Source organism: Stegastes partitus, unplaced genomic scaffold, assembly GCF_000690725.1.
Source record: "Stegastes partitus isolate 25-593 unplaced genomic scaffold, Stegastes_partitus-1.0.2 Scaffold801, whole genome shotgun sequence".
In the NCBI taxonomy this organism is placed as follows: domain Eukaryota; kingdom Metazoa; phylum Chordata; class Actinopteri; family Pomacentridae; genus Stegastes; species Stegastes partitus.
In genome coordinates, this window is record NW_007578532.1 from 296685 (window position 1) to 322162 (window position 25478).

General features: G+C 41.3%; 2 protein-coding genes across 3 annotated transcripts in view; both read left to right on the plus strand.

The window, feature by feature from the left end:
- Nucleotides 1–21794, plus strand: traf3ip1 (TNF receptor-associated factor 3 interacting protein 1). Of its 2 annotated transcripts, none has more exons than XM_008292319.1 (16): nucleotides 1–252; nucleotides 2090–2158; nucleotides 4594–4755; nucleotides 5650–5778; nucleotides 5963–6373; nucleotides 6468–6542; nucleotides 6928–6951; nucleotides 7754–7829; nucleotides 8280–8300; nucleotides 10811–10898; nucleotides 11552–11644; nucleotides 12258–12393; nucleotides 12471–12507; nucleotides 12677–12753; nucleotides 18612–18829; nucleotides 19278–21794. In XM_008292319.1, the coding sequence occupies exons 1-16, from the start codon at nucleotides 130–132 to the stop codon at nucleotides 19441–19443; spliced, it is 1905 nt and encodes a 634-aa protein (XP_008290541.1). In that variant the 5' UTR covers nucleotides 1–129; the 3' UTR covers nucleotides 19444–21794. The 2 variants fall into 2 exon arrangements, with proteins under 2 accessions (XP_008290541.1, XP_008290542.1); XM_008292320.1 differs by having other exon boundaries at nucleotides 11555–11644.
- A 2382-nt stretch (nucleotides 21795–24176) lies between these two features.
- asb1 (ankyrin repeat and SOCS box containing 1) overlaps nucleotides 24177–25478 on the plus strand; it is an 8276-nt gene continuing 6974 nt past the window's right edge. The window contains exon 1 of the mRNA XM_008292318.1: nucleotides 24177–24407. Within this exon, the coding sequence (XP_008290540.1) occupies nucleotides 24311–24407 (97 nt within the window). The 5' untranslated portion in view covers nucleotides 24177–24310. The remainder of the gene's footprint in view (nucleotides 24408–25478) is intronic.

The window sequence follows — 25478 nt, forward strand, 5'->3', positions numbered from 1 at the left end:
GATGCACTGTGGGATTGCAGTATATTGACATAGCAACCAGGCGACAGAGCCGTTAATCTTTTCAGTTCCGAGTAGTTTTTGCTTTATCTCCTCAATTAGCAATACTTAGCTTTACCTTCGGCTGCTGCCATGAATGCGGCGGTGGTGAAGAAGACCCAGGAAACGCTGGGCAAAGTGATAAAGAAACCGCCTCTCACGGAGAAACTGCTAAGCAAGCCGCCGTTTCGATACCTGCACGACATCTTTAGTGAGGTGAGTGTCAACTGCTAACGGTACAATCATGTTGGCAAAGTGGCGTTTGTTTCACTGGCGCCATGAACCTCTTCTGACTGCATTTCTAAAAAGGCTAACACCAGCTGGAGCTGTGCTGTTTTACAACACGGACATGTGAACCCGTTAGCTGGCCAACATTAGCATGAACCAAGCTAACCAAGTAAGTTAGCGACCGTTAAGCAACGTTACTGCTCCTTGAAGTAGTCGGCCGTAGCACGAATGATGCTGGCCAAGCAGTTTCACCACTTGTCCATTTCAAACCAACGACTAGCTAACACCCATTAGCCACTAGCATAAATGTTAGGTAGCCCCTTAAGTTTAGATCGTGGGTTAGCTACTTAGCTAGCCTTGCCAACAGCGTCGTGTCGTTGCCAGGCACGATTTGAGCCAACACAAGGATCAACAAACCAATATGTCCTCCATCGGCTAATTAGAGAAATCTTGCAACTGCCAAGTTGGATAAATTTGTCTGATCTGTGGAACCCGTCACGTTGAGATCACGGAGGTTGTGCTGTAATTGCTGTCTGTATACGTGAAGCAGTGTTTAACTGCTCTTGAAATCAGCTTGGGTTCTTCAAAGCTGCTTGCAAAACAAGTTAGGATACACACATATAATAACGGTATACTTAGAGCCTTACTAGAACATTTTTGTAAGGTCTGACTGTAGTAGTCGAGTGATGAACACAGTAAAATGTCTGATTTCTTGGTAGCTAAGATCATTGAGCACCCCACAGCAGCTGTTAACTCTCAGGTGAAGAGTAAAGCGGCTACAGGGTCAGCTACTGCTCATCACAAGTATCTAGTTTCATCTGCTTGGTGTACATCATAAAGGGATTATACCACGCAAGGACTGGATAAGTCAGATAGCATGAAGAAATTTGTCCACAGAATATGTTGTATGTCACAAAAGCTTTATGAAGCCTCACCTGACTGGAAGTTCCAACCAAAAACTGACAATATAACCTTTTAATGCCAACACGATTGTCATCTGGTCAGCTTTGAGATCTAAATAATGAATGCGTCTGTGTTATGAACTATCATCTGATTTACTGATGTCATAAAGTCTACCTGGAATTAAGCTCAGCTTGATACAAGCATCAATTTGGCAAACCAAACACCAGTAGAAAAAACTGGAGTTGTAATAGAAGGAATAACGACAGCAAAATTACCAGAACGACATAAAATAACACAGGAAGGACTGTGTGAGCTCCATGAGACATTTTGTTCTGTTGTGATTAATACATTGCTAAATTATGTTTGATCTAATTTATCAGTTGAAATATTTGTCACAGTATGTCAATTGAAAGACTGCTTTTTCTTTTATAGCTAGTTGTTACTCACACCACATTGCTTTGACATGAGGTGTTAAGCAGAGTAAAATCTGTTTCACTTTTCTAAACAGAGGTGAGATCTTATTCTCACTCTCCACCTGTTGGGTAGTCTTATATTTCATTGTAGGTTCATGTATATTTGATGAAGGGAAGCGTGTCGGTATGTGCGACTCCTTTCCTCCCATTTGCAGTGTGTCTGAGTCTGACTTCAGAAATTAAATTGGTAAAGTCTGAATGTTATTTTCAAACTGTTAAACTTATTTTCAACCAGAGTGCTACTTTCAAGCTTAAATAGTTGTTTAGCAAGCTACCCTGTAGTATAAAAAGCACTACTGCTATTACATGTTGTGAAATTATAGAAATAGATTTCTGTATTGGGTACTTATTTTACAGTGCGGATGGTGTGTGTTTTTAAAAATATGGAATAGTCAGTTGTGAAAATGATCTGACTTGACTGTTAAACCATTTTTTCTCACCACTTTTAGGTCATCAGGACCACTGGTTTTATGAAAGGCTTGTATGAAGAAAATGAAATGAAGTCAGACAGTGTAAAGGTAAGGCGACTGTCCTCTGTGTGTTTGGCTGTTCTCTTTTCTTTTACCTCTGGTCTCCTGCTGAACGAAGCTGGTATCACTGTTCTTTAGTTAATCGTGTTCCTCTATATTCGTTTGCCTTTGTTAATGTGCTTTTCATGTCCGAAGAAGCAGCCTTGTTTATGAGGTCACCTGTGCGTTGCGTGGAACAGTCTGAGAGCCTCTGTGTGTGGGGGTAACTCTACACGCTGCCTGTGTAACACCCTTTGAGTGAGAGGATCTGGCAGGACATGACTGAGAGGGTTTCTCAAGGTGTCAGAACTCAAGTCTGCCGTTTGTGAACTGACCTGAGATTATTGCTGGAATAGTAGAAGATGCTACAAGAAGAGGAGAAGAGTCCTCTCAGCTGACCTCGGATGAATGTTATTGTTCAAAACTCAATATCTTACAACTGTATGGGCAAGTTCTGGAAATTAAACAATGTTAGTTTGGTGTTATTGCTGCAGACATGATGTAAAGAATCCTGAATAGCAGTCTATGGGAGAATTCTGTGGTACCATTGATGGCGTTGTATGACACAAGTCTTGCACTTCCCCCAACAAGCCAGTTCGCTGCTTTTTACCATTGTGTTGCTGCACTGACTCAGGCATCATTTTATGAAACTGTGTCCATGCGCAGTAGAAGTATAACTGTGGAGGAAAAAATGCTTACCAAACTTTAATGTGGAGCAAGTTTGCCAGACTTTTAGGCCTTTTTTTTGTCAGATTTGGCTGGTGATTTAATACAGTCAGTGATCCAGTTACTCTTGAAATCGCAGTTATTGCTCTCTCCCTGCTCATGTAGACAGGAGTCTGGTCTCGTTAGCCTGAAGTAACTGCCCAGGGGCATTACCAAGCAGGCTGCTGAGTGGTGAGACTTCTAAAGACTGTAGGTCTTATCTAGGAGGTACCACAAGTTGATTGATGTGTCTTGGCATGTATTAAGTGGAGAGAGACATTTTCAAAGTCTCAGTGAAAGGGATATGTAGTATCACATGGCCTCTTGAATATGCTGCTTTTTAAAAAATTTGATAATATAGGACAAGCCCTAGATCTGTTGTTAATTTGTTTAACATCCTGATATTTTATTCTCAATTGGACATTTTTTGTATTCAAACTACTGTCTTGAGCTCTTAAACTAGATATATTTTCAATGTGCTTTTCCTTTTTAAAATGGTTTAATCAATATTAATATAATATTATTGAATTTCCCTTCTGGGATGAATAAAGTATTTTTCATTTCATTCATTCATTTCATTAATATATCCTGATAATGATAGCTCGTCATGGATATTACAAACCCTCTCAGACATTATTTTCTGTTGCGAAAAAGCTTGAACATGATCACTGAATGTGATCATGCATCAAATAATAGCAAGATAGGCTGTAAGATGAATTTAACAGGCTGAAGAATTTTGGTGCAAGACACAAGACCATGTAGTGTTTTTCATTATGAAATTTGTAACATATAACATTGGTTTGGTAATCCTGAAAGGAGAGCATTGCAGCAGTAAAGGCTGCAGGACTAGACGTGCCATTATGTGTCTGAAACACACCAGTTTTGATAAATTGCCGACTGCTGTTTCTCCCCAGTGTTTTTTTTTGTCAATTATGTATTTTATTACTTGCCCTAAAAGCTCCTGTGCAAGAGCGTGTTGCTGAATAGAAATTTCATAAAGGGCTCATCGCTGAAAAGGCCAGCCTATTATCAGATGTTACACAGAAGGGCCAGGTGGTTGCACCAGATACATGTCCTTATGTTACACAGTTGGCAGGCTTCTCAGATGCAGCAGGCTGACAGACTAGAGGCACTGTTTAGCTGGGTCATTAGTCTGGAATAAGGTCTGTTTTATTTACATGCATACAAGAATGCAGGAATTAAACCAAAGGAGGGATGGATGCTTGTTTGCTCGTCCTTTTCTGAAGGCTGTCCTTGTTATATCCAGATTTTCCATTTTGTCTTTCATGCTGCCACGTAAATGCCAACATGTTGCTCACTGGACTTTGGAGGTTCATGATTTTATGTCGAATTGCTAGATTTCCTGTTCAGAGCTCATTTCACACCTTGGAAACATTTATAATGTGTAGCAACTTAAGATTCACCCCTGCAAAGTAAAACATAGTTTGGTATTTTAAACAGAATGAGCAAGAAAAGAGAGGAATCAAACCAAAATGGTGGACACAGTTTGTAATTGTTAGTCCAATTATATTTACAAATACAATGCAGGCTATGTAGATTTATAGCACTATAGGACTACCTTGTGCTGAATTCTGCGTGTGCAAATCTCAAGTGTTTAATATTTTGAAACAGCAGCGGTAAATAATCCCACTGGAGCTCTTGACTTTCACCACCACACACCATTTCTTATCTCTCTTGTGCACTGACCTAATCATCACAGCATCCTTTTTTCTTTCTAGGATAAGGAGTCTAAAATAGTCTTCCTCCAGAAAGCAATAGATGTGGTGATGCTGGTGAGTGGCGAGCCCCTGGCAGCAAAGCCAGCGCGCATCGTCGCCGGCCACGAGCCTGAGAAAACCAATGAGCTGCTGCAGGCCATCGCCAAGTGCTGCCTCAACAAGGTTCGTCTCATTGGAAGATGTCACGCACACGCTTAGAGGAATACATTCACACTCAAGTGTCTCCAATTTATTCATTGTTTATGTCTGTTACACTGGAGACCCAAATTGAATGATGGCCCTACATAAAAAGAAAATTTAATATGTGTTATTTTTCACGTCAAAATAACATGCTCTTGGGAAAACTGTCGAACTTCCTCAGGGAAAACTTTGAAATATTTTAATTGAACCCCAGAGATTAAGTGTAAACAGATGAGCTGATGCCTGGGGGATAGTTACTCTTTAAACTGTTTGAAGACTATTCTTGGTGATATAAATTTATTCCTCGTAGCCTTTGCAATGTTAGTTTTCTGTTTTGATGGCATGTGGTTACAATTGCGATAGTATTTCTGAGTTTTCAGCTTGTATGAAGCGTCTCGTAAATTCTAAACAAACCGTGAGAATGTCACAAACGTGGGTCGAGCTCTGACAGTGATGTGAATTCAAAGTATGACGACGGTTATAATGAGCAGGCTCAGTCAGGAAAGGCAGCTGAGCAGATACATCATCGCCCATTAATCTAACAAAATGGCAAAAAACGAATTTATTTCTTCAATTCTTTTCTTATCTTTTCAGAGCAATAAACCTTACGTGCACCCCTGTGTTTTTTTAGTGCTATTTTATGGCCTTTCGTCTGCCTCATTCCACAGGAAAAACAAAATGAGCGACAGATTGTCCCTTTTAAAAATGTTACAGTCAGAGTTTTGCTTAAGGACACTTGAACACATCGACATGCTTTGAGGCCGATCTTTTACGCAGCGTTTTTTTACCGTCCTTGTTAAATATTCAAACAACAGCTTATTTCTCACAGGTCTTTACAGCATCAGATAAAATGACTCTTCTGTGCTTGATCTGCAGATGTCCAGTGAGGATGCAGTTAAGCGAGTGGTCACAGGAGAAAAGGTGGACATAAAGACCAAAGCCAGCACCTCCAGGTCCCAGGGCAAGGAGAATAGGGAGGGACGTGAACGTCATCCAGACAGAGAGGTGAGAGTCCTCAACCCACTGGAAATGTGCAATTTTTTTGTTACACAATCCTACATATACTGTATTTTCTATTTTACCATTTAGTCTGGTGATGAGATGGCTTTGTTCATATAATCAGTTTTACAGTGTTTTATAATGGCTGTCATTAAGTCCTTATCCACTGTGTTGGTAAAAACTATTTCAGGAAAAGAAAAAGATTACAGAACGCAGTGGCAGTCGGGACCAGAAGGACCCGGACCAGCCCAAAGAGCAGGAGGGTCGACGCAGAGATGGAGAGAAAGAACACCATCGTGACAGGGAGCGCTCCGACAAGCACCACCGCGGTGAACAGGACCACCACGCCAAAGACAAAGACAAGAGTCGAGACCGGGAGCGAGACAAAGGACGAGTCAGGGACAAGGACAAGGAGAAGGACAGAGAGAGGGATCGAGAAAGGGAAAAAGACAAGGAGAGAGACAAAGACAGAGAAAGGACAAGAGAGAGAGATCCTCACAGAGACAGAGAAAGAGACAAGGAAAAACGAAGAGATAGAGACAAAGAGAGACACAAAGACACGGATGAAAGAAACAGAAGTGGAGAGAGTGGACAGAGCAAGGTATGCCCCCTGACTCCACTCACATATTGTCACATAATAAATGCCATCAACAAGCCATCATTTCCATTCAATGTGCGTGTGTGTTTGTGATCAGGCGAGAGTATCAGAGGAGCCACAGCAGAAACCCAGCCCTGAAGAGCCTAGCAAAACAGCCAAAACTGTGCCAGCGGTAAGTTTGCACTTCTCACCGATAACGTATTTTAATATCTGTGAGTTTTCTGTGAGATGATTCGGTAAATTCAAGAAACAAGAGTTGTTCAGTGATTTTCGAAAACATGTGCTCCAATGTTGTCCCTCTTTATCTTGCAAGGACCCAAACCCAGATGAAGAGGTATTCATGCCTGCAGAAATGATCAGTAGAATAGTCCTGCATATTGCAGACAATTTAGTGCTTGAATGTGGTGACTATTGCAATAGCCTCGGGGTGGCTAGCTGCTTGATTTGGTGCTAGTTTGGGCTATAGTGTGGAACAGACATGAGGTCATGTTTGCTGTAACACCTGCGTAACAGATCTATGTGGGTATGATATAATGCTGTGTTCTTTACCTGTACAGCCCACAGAAGCAGTTGAGAACCAGGTAAGAACTTCATTTGCTGTAATAGTAGACGTGGCTCCGTCGCTCTTTTTCATTTCAGATACTGTTTCATCAAGTCAGTGCAATTACAATCCGCTACAGTTTTCCTCGTGTTCATGTGACTGTTAGCCTGGATCACTGTTGCGATGCAAAACCTCTATCCAGAGTATTCTGAGACTCATTAATGATGTAAGACAAATGTTTGAGCTTCATGAGTCAGCTGTACAACAGCTAAGGTCACAGATTTGCTTGTTCACATGTGGGATAGCCATTTTGAAGATGAAACACGGGTTTGGTGGTGTGTAGTGAGGTGTGAGGCGTTCAATTATTCATAGCCTGTTTTGTAGCACAGAGGGGACCTGATTTCCAGACTAAATTAATTTACAGTAATCTCCAGTTCTAGCTATACTTTGTTGCTATCTTGTGAAGAGTTCTCAGTAGTCAGTCCTACACCCTTCTTGGCACTCTAGTTCTTTTTAAGGACAGTGTATTATATTGCTTGACCCTTCTCATATAAACTGTCCAGTGTATTTTATTTGTTTTTATAACAATGACACTTTGGTTATATTTGTTTTAAATCCCAATTATTTTTCTCTGATCTATGATCTCATATGTTTAATTGTATATCTAACCTCAGCTGCATTCCCTCCTTCTTGATTTACAGCGTTTAAATTGTGTGGTTTTTTTTTACATACAAAAATAGAAGATAGCACAATAGAGAGCTGTACATAAAAATGCATCAATGTGTGTTGACTTTCAGTGCTTGTCTTTCTGAAGTTGCCTTCTTTCTTTCCTCCGTTTACAGTCTGACAGTCCAGCTAGAATACCTCGGCCTTCCTCCGCCAAAGGACAGAGGCGGAGACCCAAAATTGGAGGTCAAGGTAGCACCCATTCACCACCTCATTCTACCCCCATCACCCTATTTCAATCGTCTCCTCCGATAAGTTAACACAGATGTTTCAAGTAATGCTCTGGACTGCGTTTTCGTCATCGACAGAAGGGCTTTTTAGTACATCCAAATTGATTTTTACAGTTGACAGGGTTCTATTAACACTCCACTAATAAAATCGTTGACTAGTTCCCTTAGTGGGAGATAGGAGTGACTCATTAACATTACTGCTTTGTTGGCAGGAACAATAAAGCTTCAAAGAACTGACATTAATAATAAGGTTTCAACCAAAACTTTCTTCATTGGATATTTCAAAGATGCGCAGCCGATTGATTTATCTGTTTTTGTGTTTAGTCCATACTTTGCGTGTCACATTGCTCTTTAGTGTTTCTTTGTGCTCTGATTAGAAACGACCCTAACGATGTATTTGTTTCCCCAACAGATGAATCTGACAGTGAGGGAGGTAAGTGTTCTCTCTCCTCTCTCTCGCTCGCTCTCTTATGTAGTGCCATGTGGGAATGGGAATCGTTTAAATTGAACAGGACCTCTACTTTTACCAATACTGCTCATTGATCCTGTCGTTAAATGGTACTCTGATTGATTCGTTTTATTTTTTAAGAAAATAAATGACGCAAACTAGGAACAGAATTAACATTGTTTTATTTTCTCTCCGTATTAAAAAACATCCTCTCCTGTCGTTTATCCTTCACTTTTAGGTGTAAAGGTTGAATGTAGGGCACTTTATTTGACAGTATTGACTTCTGTGCAGCATAGTTTTAGTCAAGACACCAGCATTCAGTCAGAGAACAGATGAAATTAAATCAAGGGACTTTGAAAATAGCAAAACTTCGTCATTACTCTAAAACTGAAATAAAGTTGGTAAGATAAAATATGCTATGTAAAATTAATGAATGTGAAAGCTATTTCCTTCATGCCTTTAGCACCAATAGCATAATCAGGAATGCTGGAGTTTATTGGTCCTCTGGTCTTCAGTATTTTAGCCCTGGGACTTGTTCAATGCTGGGCTTCTGTACCCATTGTTAGTTCCATGCAAAGAACATAAAATAGTTTTAAAATTAAATTAACAAAATAACCCGCATTTACTATGAAACCTACAGTGAAATAATATGAGTCAGTTTTCTAATCTACCTCAGGGTTAGGTGGCAGTGAAATGCTCTCCCAAAATGTCAGAATGCTAATTTGGATTCAGGCTCCACACTGAGTCAGACAGTGAGTCCAGTAAGTTACTGGCTCCCTGAATGACTCACTCAATGATTAAAAACCGTGATATTCATTGCTAAAGCATCTGAGCAAGTCAGTCAAGTTTTATATGCAAATCCTGGAATTAGATACCCTGTCTAAACAAGCTTTACAGGTCTGCTGTTGGAATGGTGCCTGACCCAACCTAAACTTGAAATAGAATACAAGGCATGTACGGGGAAGAATTGTCTTCTATTCAGTACAGTTCAGTTTAATCGTAGTGCCGAGTCTCAACACAAGTCATCTCAGGACACGTTTCATCGTAAGGTCAAGACCTTATTATATATTATTTTATTTTTTCAACAAATCCCTTTCAGCGAGCGCTTGGCCGCAAAGGAAAAAGACGTTTTTGATAATAAACAGAAGGCTGTAATGGTTTGAAGAGAGCAATGTTTACCCATTTATCACAAGCAAGTGGAGCCACCAAGTTAACAAGAGCACTGTGCGAGAATGTTCTGTGTGTGGAGATTTGTGTTCAATCTGAGGGTAATAAAACTGCCTGCCCACTTAGATTTTAAAGTTTGTTAAAATAAAGATTCTTTGGAAGGAGCACCAGCAGATTTTTTGCAAGATGGGGCCACTGACAATCTTACACTGTTGTGGTATAGAGCATAGTTGAAAACTATGTACACATGACGGTGAAGAAACATCCTTATATACTTTCTTGACTAACTGGTAAAATTTGTCTGATTTGCATAGACTAATCCAGGAACAGTTCACATTATGTGACTTGGGTAACCTGAAATAGCCCTGGAAACGAGATGCTGCAGAGTATTAGTTGGGGAAAAGTTTACCTACAGGCAAGACAGCCATAGTTGTTTTTTTTTTGCAATACTTAAAATTCTGCCCATGTGTGATGATAGTTTTTCAAACCACAGAGACTTAGGGTATAATAAATTGCATTTTTATTGTACTCAGATACGTTTTGCCATAACTCGGTGGTTACTATATTGATAAAAGGTGTCAGATTCTGTAATGCATCCATACTCACAAAAAATGTCACTGCTGCCAGTATCCTGCTATGAAATGCCAAAACAGGTTTTGGGATTTGCTGTCCAAATCAAAGGAGATTTTAAAATCTCAGGATCTTGTTCATGAGTGATGGAAAAATGGAGCGTGAGATGGACAGGTGGCTTTGTGCAGCTTCAGCAGTAAACTGGAACATAAGAGTTTCAGTGAAAGAACCTGACCTGTTGCATCTATTGTGGCCACTGGAGTGACAATTGCCCCTCCTGGCAACCTTCTTCTTTGAGTTGCCTCTGCTCTTTGGTTGGACATTTTAAACCTGTTTTACTTCTGACCACACTCAGGATCATGGGTTGTTGAAGCTGAGTGTGGTCAGATATGTTCCATTGCACCTACAGCCACACCCAACAGTATACTGTACATTACTCCATTCAGCTGAGAAGTGAAGCTGCTGGAGGTCTACAAAAACAAGATTACCAGTGGGTGTTGGGTTAACTTTTAAAGCACATGAAGAATTATAGGTAGTTTTAGTTTGGAGCACTCAGCGGAGAACGTCCTTGGGCTGGACGTAAATCCGAGAAGGCAGTAGTAGTTGTATAACTGAATTTTGCATTTTCAGAATGGTACCATTTAAGACGACAGAAGGATATTGGTCCATACTTGTTCGAGCAGTGTTTTGCTTAGCACAGCTGTGATCTTTACTGTATTACATCACGCTAACCACTAGGGATTGGTTTTCTTTCACAGATGGAGATGCTCAGTTAGCCCAGAGACCTGTCCCCCAGGAAAATGGAGACACTGGAGGATCCTCAGTGCCATCTGACATGACCTCCAGGTCTGTCAACACTAAGCCATCACTCACTTTAAAAACACTTTGCTGAAGCGCTGTACAGGGTGCTATAAACCATTATTTCTTACATGCAAAAAGCACTGCTCAAGTTAATCATCACAAAGAGTTTTCTTCTGCTGCTTAAGCTGCTTTTGGTTTTGTCAGACAAACATGCACGTACGTCGAGCTCTGCACAGTATGACCAGCCTAAACAATATATAAAACAACATTGTATTATAGTCGTATGATGCATAAAATACTGATGAAGCTCAGAAAGTTCATTTGTTTCAGTAAAAATATGAGAAAGAAGCTGACAGGATTTTATATGTGGTGTTATTACATTGCGTAATATCGTGTAGTGTTTTTTTAATATAAAATTGGGGTCAATTTTGCTTTTGAACGGTTGCCCAGGGATCGATCCAAGATCTGTTCCAGCAGATTTCAGTTTGGAAAGTTTTGCCTTTCAAATGACTGCTCTGTTATGATTGGTTGGTTGGGCAGCTGTGATACAGCAGCTGTTACTAATATTGTGAATATTGTCCAGAGCAACAATTATCCCCCTACAATCTGAATGACTCAGTGTAGCTGTCACAAAGTAGACATTTGGCAAATCTCAGAGAGCTGTTAACACGTTTTTTTTTTTTTTCTTCTTTCAACAGCAGCAGACGAATAGCACGGCCAAGCAGCGCTCGACCAGCACCTCCTCGAGTCAAGAGACAAGAAAGCTACAGTGATGTGACCCCAGCTGAGAGGTGACGGTTTTTTTAAACGCATTTATACTATACATGACCAGAGATTCCTTCTCTTCGTGAAATAATTAGTAGTCTTGTCTGCGCATCGATTGCAATTGGTCAAACCAAACAGAGTAAATTCCCTCAATGAAGGTAGTGTTTGGAACAGTTCTGCAGGATTAAATTGTCCTCAACATGCACCTCAGGGTTGATTCTCCACAAAACAACATTCTTGCAAAAGATTTTTCCTCATTTGGTCCAAAATCTCTAGTAGAATTTCAACTGGATCTAGTGACCGTGAAGGCAACAGCACATGATTCACATCTTTTACAAATCCTCAAACCATTCAGGGACTCCATCTTAGAAGAACGCACTCTCATCAGGAAAGAAAGGTTTCTTCGTTAAATAAAGGTGATCCTTCAGAGCAACTTCGTATTGATTTGCAGTGACCCGTCCCTGAACGTCCTCTAAGGGGACACATGGATCCAAAGCATGACAGCAAAATGCACTTCACAGCATTAGAGAGCCATTCGGATCCCTTCTCTGAAAGGGTCAGGGGTTTTCCTTTAAGATGTCACCCGTCTCTATGTCTGCTAAATACAATTTCAGCTCAAGCTCTGTGTTTGTTTTTTAGGCTGTCTAGTGCCAAGCCCTCAGCACCTGTCATCTTGGACGGGAAGAGGCTGTCTGAGGATGAGGAGGACGAAGATGAGCAATTTCTTGTGGAGGAAACAGTCCCTCCACCTGCAGATGCTCCTGAAATAGAGGTGGTAAGTGACTTGAACAGTGACTTCACAGAAAAACAGAAGCCTGAAATAGTTGAATATCTATTTTTTCTCTGTTACAGCAACCTACACAAGAAGTAGACAGTGAAGAGAAACACGGTACGTTTTTTCATTTTCATTGTTTCATATTATTATCAGTTTGTTTATTTCAAAAGCCCAGTAGCACTACATTTCACCCTAATTCCTCATCTTGATGAAATACTGACACACTTAATAGTTTGTGGAAATAAATCTTTCACTTTCCTTTTCACGGTTTCTCTTGCTGTAGGTGGTCTTGTGAAAAAGATCCTTGAGACAAAGAAAGACTACGAGTTGTCGCCATCTTCCCCCAAATCTAAAGAACAGGTATGTATTGTGTTCAGTAGTTTTTAAAAAATATATATATATATTGCCACTAGAGGGCACTATTACTCCAGTTCTGTCCAAACGATCAGTATCAGTGACTTGGAACCCAATTTAAACATCTCAACCACATCTATCAGCAATTCCTTTTGCAAAGCTTGTTCCTAGGGAACATGCTTTGACCACACTGAACCCCCAGTGCAGCACTGGTTATTATCAAAAGAAAGATATAAACAAATGGAATGGGGAGGTGTAATTGCACTGCCTAAAAAACCACAAAAATGTTCCCCTTCAGTGAAGCTGAGGGGCTAATAATCAGACAAGCAAGTATGGCCCTTAACAGCCCACACACAACTGATACACACATCAAGATGTCTGGAGCAAAATGAGCTTGTTTTCTTGGGTTGCTCAATATTTTAGATATGCTTAATCTGTTTTGGTTCCAGACTCTGTTCTGTGCACAGTTAGAAGGCATCTGCCATCTTGGGGACTAGCTCTTGAGCTGGTTTTCTGTTCACACTTCTACCAATGGGGGTACCAGTAAGGTTTCGTCTTCGCTCCCATCTCCTCTTTGATTTAGGCATAACAGACAAGGTTTCTTGAGGTGGCACGTTGCTGCTATTGCTCACGGAGTCCCTCCTGTCAGCCTGTTTATCAGCCAGAGAGAGCGGTCTTTCATCAATATTTGGAGTATGAAACAGTGTGAAGCTTACAGTTTGGTCTGTACTCCGTGGTGTGAGGTGGTGTATGCTGTCTGCTTTGGGTGGTCCACTTCACTGAGGCATACTCTCCCTGCATCCCTTCCTAGCTGACCACCCTGACTCTGATTGATGCACTGTTTTGGAATGTCACTCATGCAGAAAGGCCCGTGATCTATCTCTTCCTAGCTGCGGCCTCAGACATCATCCCTCATAACTCACACCTGTAGTTGTTGTAGCTTAATTAGAAGTAAACTGAAATAGCTCAGCTGGAATTTGTAGGCCTGACATTTAACAAACTTTATGTGTGTTAAATATAGTAACGGATACACACAGGCAAAACATCCAACAGAGCAGCAGAGCTCTTTGCGTAACCTGAGCTTGTAGAGTTTATCCTAATTTTGTTAATGCAGCCTCCTCCATTTTCAGGGGCTCCAGACCCTCATTTCAAAGCATCCTGTATGATCTGCAGGGCAGCTTAGTGCAGGTATGTCTGCACATAGGAACTGTGAACTGTTCAGTCCACCCCTCCATCATTATTGGCCTCGCCTCGTCAGCTGTATAAAGAACTATAATGACTTCCTTCCTGACATGAAAGGGTGGAGAGGTCAGCCTAATGGAGTCGTTTTTGAAATTTTTTTTTATTATTGTAATCATGGTAAAACACGCAGCGACAAAAATGTAAATATTGAGCTTCCTCATTCTCTGTGGTTTGACTGGTTTAAAATTGCAGCTGCTGCAATTCATTTCTTAATGCTGGTGTTTATCAAAACACAGTTTCTGACTAACTCACAAACCCCTCTGGTTTAGAATCAAGTTCAGGAGAAAAATGTTGGCCTGTGTAACATTTTGTATAATTCATGGAAATTAAGTTTTTATTTAATCTCAACTGTGATTTCTGGTCTTTGTCGTTCCTAAATTTCGCTCTTGTGGTACAGATGTAAATAGAGGGAACTTTCAAACAGTCAAGCGACTGTATTTTGCAACGTTCCACCAGTGTGTGCGACTGAAGTATTTGCTGTATATTTATGGGGGTGACCTTCCTCATGACCCCCCGGCGGCCTTGTATATTATTCCAAGATACTTCTCTTTTTATTTAGACAGAATCTGCCCTTTGCAACAGCTGCGTTTTCATAAGAATTTTTGTGTACTCCTTTCCCCCTTTCTTTACCCCATCAAATTAGCCTTGATGAAGGTTTGTAATGTATAAATAAACCCTGTGGCATACAAATGGATGGCTGTTGAGTGAGAGTCACGGAGGAGAAGGGCCAGAATACTCTCTGCAGAATTGTCAAGAAAATAAATACTACTCTCTGCAGACCTCTGTGTCTTCATAAACATCCAGCTTTTTTTTTTTTTTTTTGTAGAAACATAAGGAAATGACCCTGTGGCATACCATTAGTCGTATTAGTTTTGTAGCGGTCGGATTGACCTGTTGGAAGAATTTGGTCGGCTTTATGAGCACTTAGTGCTACTACCTAAAGGCAGCAATCATTTGTTTTCTAGCCACATCGCAATCTTGACGACATATTGCAAACCTTCAGACCTTCAAAACTTCTGTTTCTCTCTATGACGACGTTGTAAAGATTAAGGACCCTTTTAAAATACAGTTTCCATTTTCTTTTACTGCAGTGTAGCCTGTGGTTCTTTGAAAGTTTCCTTTTAGTTCACCCCGTACCCCAGGGTGGCGATCCCCCTCGTCTCCCCAAGGGGCTACAGTGACCTTGTAACAACATCCTGTAACCTCATCGCTTTTCTCCTCACCTCACTGACTCCAAACTATTTTTATGATCTAGCAAGACTTTTGAATGGCCCTTCATGCAAAATCGCAAGGAAGCCCTTCAACAACGTTCAGAGCTAATTCTCTTTCGATGCCCCGACTATAGGTTAACCCTTTATTTTTCAGGAAAAGTGAGAAGGTCTCTGAAGAGGGCAAGAGTTTTCAGAGCTGCAAGTAGTTTCTAAGACATTTTATTGTCCTGCATGTCTTTGTATTTGACTGATGAAGGTATGAAAGCCTTGTACCTGTTGGTCTTATAAGTATCCTTACTGGTCTGACCTCTGTTTTTGTTCCATGCTTGATCCCAAGATTGTTTTACGTGTTTTGACTTGCAGCTGAAAAAAAGAAGACTACAATTGTCTTGGAATACATTAAAGTAATACAATAATTTAATAGAATACCCAAACTGATTGTAGTCACATCTTATACGGGCAGTGACATCGATATCCTGCTAACGTCGCATTTACTGAGTCGGCTTACTTTGCCAGATTTCCTTCCTGGCTTTGGCTGTAGCAGTTGTGCCCGTATCATGTATATATTTTCAATTTCCTCATATTGGTTTAGGATCCTAGTTTGTTCTTCCTATGTGAAATGCTGCTTATGTTTGTGATTGGTCATCTGGTGCCAACACCTACCCTTTTATGTGATAGCAAGGTTCAGAAAACCTGGGTTGACTTCACAAGCTGATAACCAGCATCGCTTGACTGCTTAGACTGACTGCGGCTGTTTGGTTTAGTGAAGCCAGATGACAAAAAGATATCCTGAGTATGCCAAACTTGCTTCATATAACAGGTCCCAGTAGCCAGGAGAGTTGTCCACAGAAGCTCTACAGTTGTTCTATGTGGTCTAATAATACAACTATCTATAACTTACTTACGAAACCTTTGGTGTGTGTGATTATCTGAGTTATTTCCCTTAAGTTCACAAAGAGTCTTCAGCATTTGAGCTTGCTTACTGTGACCACCTCAGTTTATACTTAATTTGACTCAACTTGATTGTGGATGTAGCAGAAAGGCTTTTACATTTGTTTCCTATCCTTTTCTTGACTAAATATAATCAGATAAATCAGCAGTAATGAATGAGGTTACAGGAAACAGGTTTAACCTCTTCATAAGAGAAGCTGCTCACTCGCCATCAGCTGGACAGCTAGTGTCTAAATCATTGTTTTCCCAGTTAATGACACCCCAAAGGTTTCTATGGCTCTGACAGGTTCTATGCTTGCTTGCTATTTTTCTTGTCAGAGGGTACTTTGAAGAATGTTTTTTTCTCCAGAAAATCCCCACAAGCAGTCCATAAATCACATTTTTGCACGCATTTCCTAATTAAGCTGATTAGGCATGTGATGACTGGGTGAATTTCACACTGAACTGCACGTTGTAGAGTTAGAGCGTATTTTCATTCTGTGGACGCGCCTGGGAAGGCAACCTAAGTATTTAGTTAAAGTAAAGGAAATCCCCTCAACAGGTGATGAAACAAGTTTAAATTTATCATCATATAGGCACTTTCACACTATGGAAATATGGCAATATGTAAAAAAAAAAAAAAAAAACCATGTAGGTATAAAACTCAAGACTTCTTCTTGATCCTACTAATCCAGTTCCACTTTTCTAGCAGCGGCCAAAGGCTGTGTCTTCCCCAGTTCCTGAGGCTTTCATCGCTGACTAAGATAATGGGAAAACCTGTCCCTCTTCCTCCTCTCTCACCTCCTACTCCTCTGTGGTCACCACGTCTAAATATTGTTCTGTGATCTGGGTGAGAAAAAGGAAAACTAGGAGCACACAGGTCTCGTAGACCCTGACAGAGACCTCCATAAAGCTGTGATTTATATCTACCCAGGCAGAGTGCACATGAACAAGGGGTCATGTTTTCACGCCAAGTTTTTTATTTTCCAACAGAGAAGGGGAAGGTGGGGGGGACTGAGGTAGCAAGGGGACGGCAAATAGAATGAAGCCATGGGTTCCGTCTGGGCTATGCAGACTAAACCGCAGCCAGGCAAGCCGAATGAGCCATAGAGTATTTGTCTAGCTGCAGGGTTCATGACGCCCAGTGGAAAGCCACCCACCTTGCTGGGGGACCACTGGGCCAAGGCATTTCAACCTTCACACTCTTGAGCCACTACAAACGGGTAACAGACTGAGGTTGTCAGAAATTTGTACTTGCTTCCTGACGAGAAATGGTGGCAAACAATAATGTTCGGTGTCATTCCTGCAGTGTGGTCTTGTCTAGTCAAGCTGCCTTTCAAAATTGTAATTACTTAGCGTTTTTTTTTTGGTTTGTTTTAAGAGATGGCTTGATAAGACAAACGCTGTGCGCGCCAGCTATGTCAAGCATATGCGGCCTGCTACCCGAGCGGCCTCTGTGACAGATTGTGTGTTTTTAAGAGGAAGCTGTCATTTAGTTTGCACACTGTTGCGAGTTCGAATTCGGCCGCTTCGTGAAGGCAGGTGCTCCAGTCTGGAGCCAAATAGTATAATTTGGGCCCAGAGTTGAACTTGAAAGGAGGCATAAGTGTAGTAGTTGTTACTCAATACTGTAGTAAAATAACCCCGCTGCCACAGCCTGTTACTAAAATAAACAAGACTTAAAGACCAAGATTGCGGGTGGGGGTTATGTGTGTTCACTGTATGCTTTGACTGATCCTCTGGTTGGTGTTTGTAGGTGTGTGTGTGTGTGTCTGTGTGTATGTTTCTGTGTGTGGCTTGAGGGTTGCAATACTGAGTGCTTTCACCATCACACACGCAGGCCTTGCGAAGCCCAGCTGAGCAAACATCCTTGGGTTTGCTCCTTGCCAAGGGAGGTCCTTCCCTGATACCTTCCCCTCCTTTTTGTCATCAAGGGACCGAGTGTAATTGGGATAAAGCGAACCCCCCCACCCCCCACCACCCCCTTCAGCCGCACACCATAAACTGGAAGCCTTCACCAGCCAGCCAGCCAGTCCCCCCCACTTTGGCCAACACAATTCAGCAGCATGTTTGATCTTTATATATACAGCTAGGTTGGTAGAATTCCTGCTTAACATTTTTAGCCTTGAAATCCTAAACCACTAAATGCAGCCTTGCTCTGGTTGTGGGCATTTGAGACTTTGCTGGAAAAGGTGGAATTCCTAAAGAGAGTTTATTATGTTTTGGTCTAGGGACGCTCAAGTGATTTCTGTGTGTGTTTTATGTGTTCCTACAGCTGTTTGATATAGTGCAGAGTGCTAAATCATGCAGATCGTATAAAAACGTACTTTCTTTGCCTGTTGAGACTTTGTTCTTGAACCTGTTCATGAAATTATACCAGAAGTTCCCTTTAATCATTCCTCAAATAGCAACACGCGCGCTCGCAGAACGCAATGTTTGCCTGCTTTGAAGGTTCACTCATCACACAAACTTCACTTTCAGAACTTGGTGTCCGAAGCGGCTCGGAAGAAGGAGCGGGACATGGTGACGAGGGAGATTGAGCGGCTGCGCTCGTCCATTCAGATGGTGTGCCGCAGTTCCCTGCCTTTGGGTAAGATCATGGACTACATCCAGGAGGACATGGATGCCATGCAGGCCGAGCTGCACACCTGGCGGAAAGAGAACAAGGAGCACGCACAGGCCCTGCTGCAGGAGCAGAGGTTGGGTTGACGCATACACAACATGCTTTCAGTACAGTTCCTCTAATGTGCAGCACGAGTTCATATGTAGACTCATCTTTTCATGCCAGGGTGCAATCTTTTCTATTACTGATTCCAGTTCTTAATTTTTAGCGCTACTTTCAAGATATATAGAAATGTAGTTTCTCTTGCTATGCTGACAGACAGAAATATAAACACTTCACATGCAGTTTTTCCACAATGTGTGTCACTCTTCAGCCTTCTTTTCTCTCAGAATCTGACGCGTTAAAGTAATCACTGCTATACTTAAATGATGAGATAAACAACTCTGAGGTAGCTTTTTTAATATGAGGACTTATCAATAAAAGCTTTGTCATTGTAGGCAGGTTCTCTATTTTTTTATATATAATTTTACACAAACAATTAATTATCCCTTTTTTGTGTGTATGCGTGCTTGTATGTCCTGCAGAGCGACAGACCATGCAGTGGAACCTCTCAAAGCAGAACTGGCTGAGCTGGAGCAGCTGATCAATGACCAGCACGACAAGATTTGTGCTGTAAGGTCCAACATACTGAAGAATGAAGAGAAGATCCAGAAGATGGTGACTGGAATCAACTTCTCATCCAGCACCTGAATGACAAACAAGGTCTACAAAGAAAATCCAATAAAAATGCACTGAACATTTAGGCATTCGCAGTTTCTCGTACAGAATGTTGTCAAGGCCTGTTGTCGTGGAGATGATGTGAGACGGGACCAAACACTGCACTTTTCGGTTTTCCTGTCAGAACAGGGGATGGACCCATATGTATTCCTGCACATCAAGGGGGTGGGAGTAAGATATTGGTGAATCAAACAACCACTCAATGGTCAAGAGGTCACTCATCACAAATAACTGGGTGATGGCTTTGAAGTAGTGGATGGTGGTGTTGGAGATGTGTCAGCTGATGAGGCTGACGGATGAATACATACAAATCATCTTCCTGCTCTGCACGCTGACCTCGTCGGCCCTTGTTCTGTAATGTGCCTTTCAGTACGAGCCAGTGCCCAGCTCATGATTTGGAAGTTGGAGTAGATAGTTATGAATGCTTGGTTAAGCTGCACATCCAGTCACCATTAGACCACATTCAAAATGTGTTTCAGGTTTTAGGTTGTGGCGGCAGTTTTTTCTTGTTGTGAGGACTTGTAACATACTGAGTCATTAGCGGGCTTGCTTTCTGATTCTGCTCGTTTTCCATGATGCTAATTGCACCTGCTATAGTGCTATTGGACTAAATACACAACAATAATTACACAACCTCATGGCACGTTCAGCTGATTGAAAGCAGGCGAAAATACATTTTCCCTCTTGCTTGGAGAACACCAGGATTCCTGTGGAGGGTCCTGGTGGCCTAATTGACTGAAATGTATGTTACATAACTGTGATATCTTGGTTTAAATTAGTCTTTAGATTTTTTGTTCACATGCTGAGCTTTCTTTCTTCGCAGTTCGTCTTTGTTACCTTATTCACTCTTCCACTTTTGAAGCACTGCTGCACTTTGACATAAATATGATTAGAGGATGTAACTTTGGATTTTTTTTTTTTATTTTAGAAAAAGCTTTTTGGCAAGTAATCCGTGTTAGGATTCTTTCTTCTCTCTCCTACGCCTAGCTTATAAAAACTATAATAGACACACTACTTTTATGTACTTTCAGGGAAACCAGTAAAGCATATGTCCATTCTCCTCGCCGTGAGCATGCAGGAAAGCCACCATCTCGGTTATCTGTTTGTGCTGTAGGATTTGCCAAACGGTTCCTGTTTTGAGACGGAGACTACGTTTGGTTGGATGTAACTTTTTGAGAACTGTCTTTATAAACGAAAACAATACAAGACAATATTTTATTAGCTCATTTTGAAACCTAAAAGAAATATACTTCACACATGTAGCTAACACTAAAAATATGAAGCAATACTAGACTGACAATTGTCGTAAGAGATTGGATCGTAGAGATGTGAGACTGAAAGTAGCCGCTGACCCATTTCTCCTCAACATTCCAGTTATGGAAACATGTGATTGTATTCTGGGGGTAGATGAAATACAAATGTTTCCTGACATAGTGGCCTATCTCATCCTGAATGAAAATGCAGTTACCACATTTAAAAAATGTAATTTTACACTCTCATTAATACACATGCAGTTGCTACGTTTGCCTCCCAGAAGATCTGGACTCACAGTGTTTACAGAAAACTATTTTTTTTAAATGACGCTTGCTGTGAACTCGTGGTTGGACTGACGGTGATCCCATAACGACCACTGAATGCAGTAGTAACAAAACAAGTTCCATGAGTTCATGTGTGAATGTGGTGACCACACATGCTTCACCGTGACTCTTCTATCTTTTCTACCATAGATTATATTTCCAAAAATGTTTTTCTTCCCAGACTGGGGTTTCCACTCCCACCGCCTTGTCAGACCATTGGGTTGCTAAAAGTATCGTGACACAACATCTGTGCTGAGAGCATGAATATGTTCTCTGATGCTGCCCATGTTGTCGCCTGGTCTAACTGAAGAACAGATTTGTAAATGGACAGGGGAAGACATTTCTAGCTTCTGACAGACAAATTTTGAGATTAGATGTGTTCATGGGCAATAATGGTTATTAGAAAAACTATATTTTCACTCATGTCTTTAAGGGATGCAGAGCTATTTCCTATAAGGATTCAGTAGTCATCATGTGCTATCATTTTTGTTTAATTTTACTCCATTTTCATATCAGTATTATGTGGAGTCAAACAAACTTAAATTGAAAAATGTCATTTCAAAACTGGAAAAGCGGGAACCTGCATGCTCACATGCTAAAAAAGGACCATTTAAACTGTACATTATCTGTATCACGCCCTCACGTTTTCTTTAAACTGTACATTATGTATATGTGGAGACTGTATCATAGTTCAAATAATTCTATAATTTTGTAGTGGAGTGAAATAAATGGTTACGTTTCAATAAATATTTGTCTCCTCTTTATATGTTTAATAGCTGGGAGTGGTGAGCTGTTGAGTTAAGAGAAAAGTACAGACTTAAAGTAAAGTTGGCCTTAAAATTGGCAGTTTAATGAGAGGTCTTGATTGCTCGAGTTACATTATAAGTAAAATGATATTAACCCTGGTTTGTAATTTTTCATGTAGGACTTTATGTGACGTCCTTGTGGTAACTGGCCGTGCTCTGTTCTTTTGAAGCTTCGATCAGCACGACAGAAGTAAAACTTTTCTCTGGCAAGCCAACAGCTGCACAACACAAAACATTTCAGGAAGCCCCTCTAGCAGTGATTAGGCGAGATTTGGACAGAACATTTGTGACACAAATTGGAGATTTAGCTGAAGGCCCCTTTACAGAAGGCGTGACACCTGCTTTCAGCGAATACACTGGCCCCAGTCTCAACAGGTGGATTAAGAAATTCAGCACAGTCCAACGAAGGGAAAGCTCAACTATCCATCTGCGTTTACCTTTAAACAGGACAGCTCCACAAAGAAGAAGACATGGCAGCCTCTTTACTGGTGAACTCTGTTCATTATAGCCTTTGAATTTCACAAAGGTTTGTGCTGCTAATGAGTGACCACACCTTTCACTTTCACGGTCTGCAGTTTCCCCACTAATCTTCAAGTGAGGCCAAACTGAGAGGCCTAATCAGTTTTGCAACTTTAATCCTGAAAGTTAACCACACGGCCTTAAGTCATTATTAAACGGTTATTGTTGTGTGTGTTGTACTCAGTGGGGGCTAACCTGTGCATTGTTGTGTGTCACATTGTGGGCTACAGTGACTTACTGTATCCTTCACCAATCCGTTTCTTTTTCCACTATAAACAGCCTTTTTATGTGCTGAGCTGAAAGCCTGTAAGCAAAATGTCCACTTATAGGGACACATGTCTCCGTTGACCTGTCATTTATTTTTAGAGCACCACTAGGATCTCGGTGTCTGTCATCAGGCAGCACAGAGCCATGCCTGCATGCCTCCCTGGTGTATGTTACCCACCCAAAAACTACTCGGCACGCACTGATAGTTAAAAGAGACTTGGCGGTACGTTTTAGGTATTCATTTTGCACTTACCCGGAATACCTACTCTACTATCAGCCAAACAGAACGTCTTCCTCACGAACACACATAAACTTGGATATACAATACAGTGCAAAGTACAAACCTGACCTGGATCACTCGTCTGAACTGCTCTTTGGCCTTTTAAATGGTCTTCTTGGATGTGAGCTTGAATAGTCAGACTGCGAGTCAGATTTATGGGATATTTTGCGTCCAACTAACTCCAAATACTCTGACACATCACAATTTTAGACTCAGCATAATTAAATGTGATGTCTTTTTGGCCAACACAATGACGAAATAATTAGTACAGAAACTCAAATCTCATTATTATTTTTTATGTCTAATCCCTGTTGGCCAAACAGCTAATTTTCTTTGATCACTTATATGATTTGCTTATGAAGGCAGAAATGCACCATGAGGACTCACAGATAAAAAGCTTTTAATGTAGCTCACAGCTGACTAGAATAAACAGATGTTCCAAATGCTGCTTTTTTAAGAATTGATATAACTCTCCTAATAACATTATGACATAACTCCAGTTCTATGGTATCTCCTAAAGGCTGATGTTATACTTTCTATGTCTGTGAGTACGCATGGCTTTATGTCTATTTTGCCATCTCCCCAACAGTCCAGGCCCTCTGTGGATGTTTGCGGCAGGCCAGACTTTGTGTCCACACAACTTTGCTCCGAGGACAACAGCGTGAGTGTACGCATGGACAACGTTGGTACAACCTCCTGCATGCGTTTGCATCAGCGTTTTCCAAGCGGACTCAGAACAAACTAGAAAAGTAGTATAACACCAACAAGTACAAGTCAATGTGTGCATCTGCACTGAAGCACAATCAAGGCTTTATGAGCTTCTCTACTGGTGGCCAGACTTTGGCCTGAGGTGGCCACCCAGGGCTACATCCTGGCTCCGGCCCTGCCAGGCAGCTTGGACAAGGATTTAAAACAGCATAAAATATAGATGATTAATTCATTAAAATTAACAAATCCTTAAAGATGCTTATATTTCCCTGACTGGGAATCGTTCTTAGATTCTTAAATATTTGCTGGTTTTATTATAGTATTACGCAGCTTTCTATCTAAATGTTTAGCTCAAAACGCTCTTTTTTAAAAATCGTTTATTGGTTCTTTATTTATTACGTCCTGTTATTCTGCGTTGTAGGGTCTTGTATAAGGTGTTACAGCGTTTTGCAGCCACACTGAGCTGCAGCAGCGCCTTTACGCAGCGCTTCCCCTTTAAGTGCGCTGAGCGCAGTCAGGAAGTATCGCAGCGGAGCGAGCAGACGCCTCCATCCACACAGTCACGTTTGTTTATTTTCATGGCTCTTGTCTGATCTAGATCGTCGGTTTTCTCCTGTTCGGGCTGTTTGTGTCGAGCCTCCGCCGCAGCTCAGTTCCAGGTCGGTGGGTGACATCGGAGCAGCATGGCCGACGGTCCGGAGGCTGATGTGGACGACCCGCCCAGTATCAATTTCCCTCCGCTCATCACCGTGTCCGATCTGCCCAGTGCGACCGCTGCAGGTAGGAACCATGATTCATCACGTCTCTCCTCCAAACGGTACAGATGTGCTGCCGTGGAGGAGATCTGGTGTGTTGAGGTGTGGCCTCTGGTTTCAGGAAGTATCCACATCCCAACTGTGGGAATATGGTCACAATCCTGAGAAACATTTCGTCTGGATTTTTCCAACATATTCTAAATATATTGGGTAGATGTGACCAAGAAGTCAGCCTTGCTAAGAGCCCTTCAAACAGTGGACATAATAATAGGAACACCTGAAAAACATAATGTAATTTAACACTATTGATCTTCTGTGTTCAAGAATCTCCTCAGCAGGAGACAGGAGCTCCACAGAAACTCACTACAGAATTACTGTATGTCATCATCAGTCTGGGTGATTACTGGATCCGGTATTCAGCATTTTCCAAGTCATCAGTGTTGTTAATTTCATTTACAAATTCCTGATTTAATAAATCAAGTTTTAAAAAAAATGTGCTTCTTGGGCTCTGATGTAGCCGCCTCTCATTATCTGTAGTCATCAATCTGTGATCTTCAACAATGTCTCGCCCACAGCGCCACTAATAACATCACCAGGAACAGCCTGTTAACACTTTCCTGTTGGGGTTTGTGTTATTCATGTTTTGACACATTATTACAGCAAGAGTATTTCTTGATTATTGATAATCAGCAGCCCTAAATCAGGGGACCCTCAGAAGACATCAAGGCCCCACATCTGTGAAGATTCTCAGTCATCCAGGTCACGGTTATTCTGGTAGATTAATCATAGCAACTGGACTTGCTTGAGTTTCTTGAAGACGTTTCACCTCTTATCCAAGAGGCTTCATCAGTTCATCACATATGTTTTGGTTATATAATCTATAACATCTTACAGAGGGAGCTGGTTGTGTACGTAGCATCAAACAGCTCCTTTAAAGATATTTTATACGTTTCTTTTTTGTTTGTTTTTTAATTCCACGCCGCTATAGCTCACCTGGTTGAGCTGGCGTCCATGTGCAGGGCTACAGTCCCAATGTGGAGGTCATGAGTTCGAATCCCGCTCATGGCCCTTTCCCCGGGGCTGCAAGGTGGCGCAG

What these genes read in the sequence shown, in the direction of transcription:
- traf3ip1 (XM_008292319.1), top strand. Translation starts at nt 130, where the DNA reads ATGAATGCGGCGGTGGTGAAGAAGACCCAGGAAACGCTGGGCAAAGTG. An exon ending in AACGTCATCCAGACAGAGAG is followed by an intron (nt 5,779 to 5,962) that starts GTGAGAGTCCTC and finishes AAACTATTTCAG; the next exon opens with GAAAAGAAAAAGATTACAGA. An exon ending in CAGAAGCAGTTGAGAACCAG is followed by an intron (nt 6,952 to 7,753) that starts GTAAGAACTTCA and finishes CTCCGTTTACAG; the next exon opens with TCTGACAGTCCAGCTAGAAT.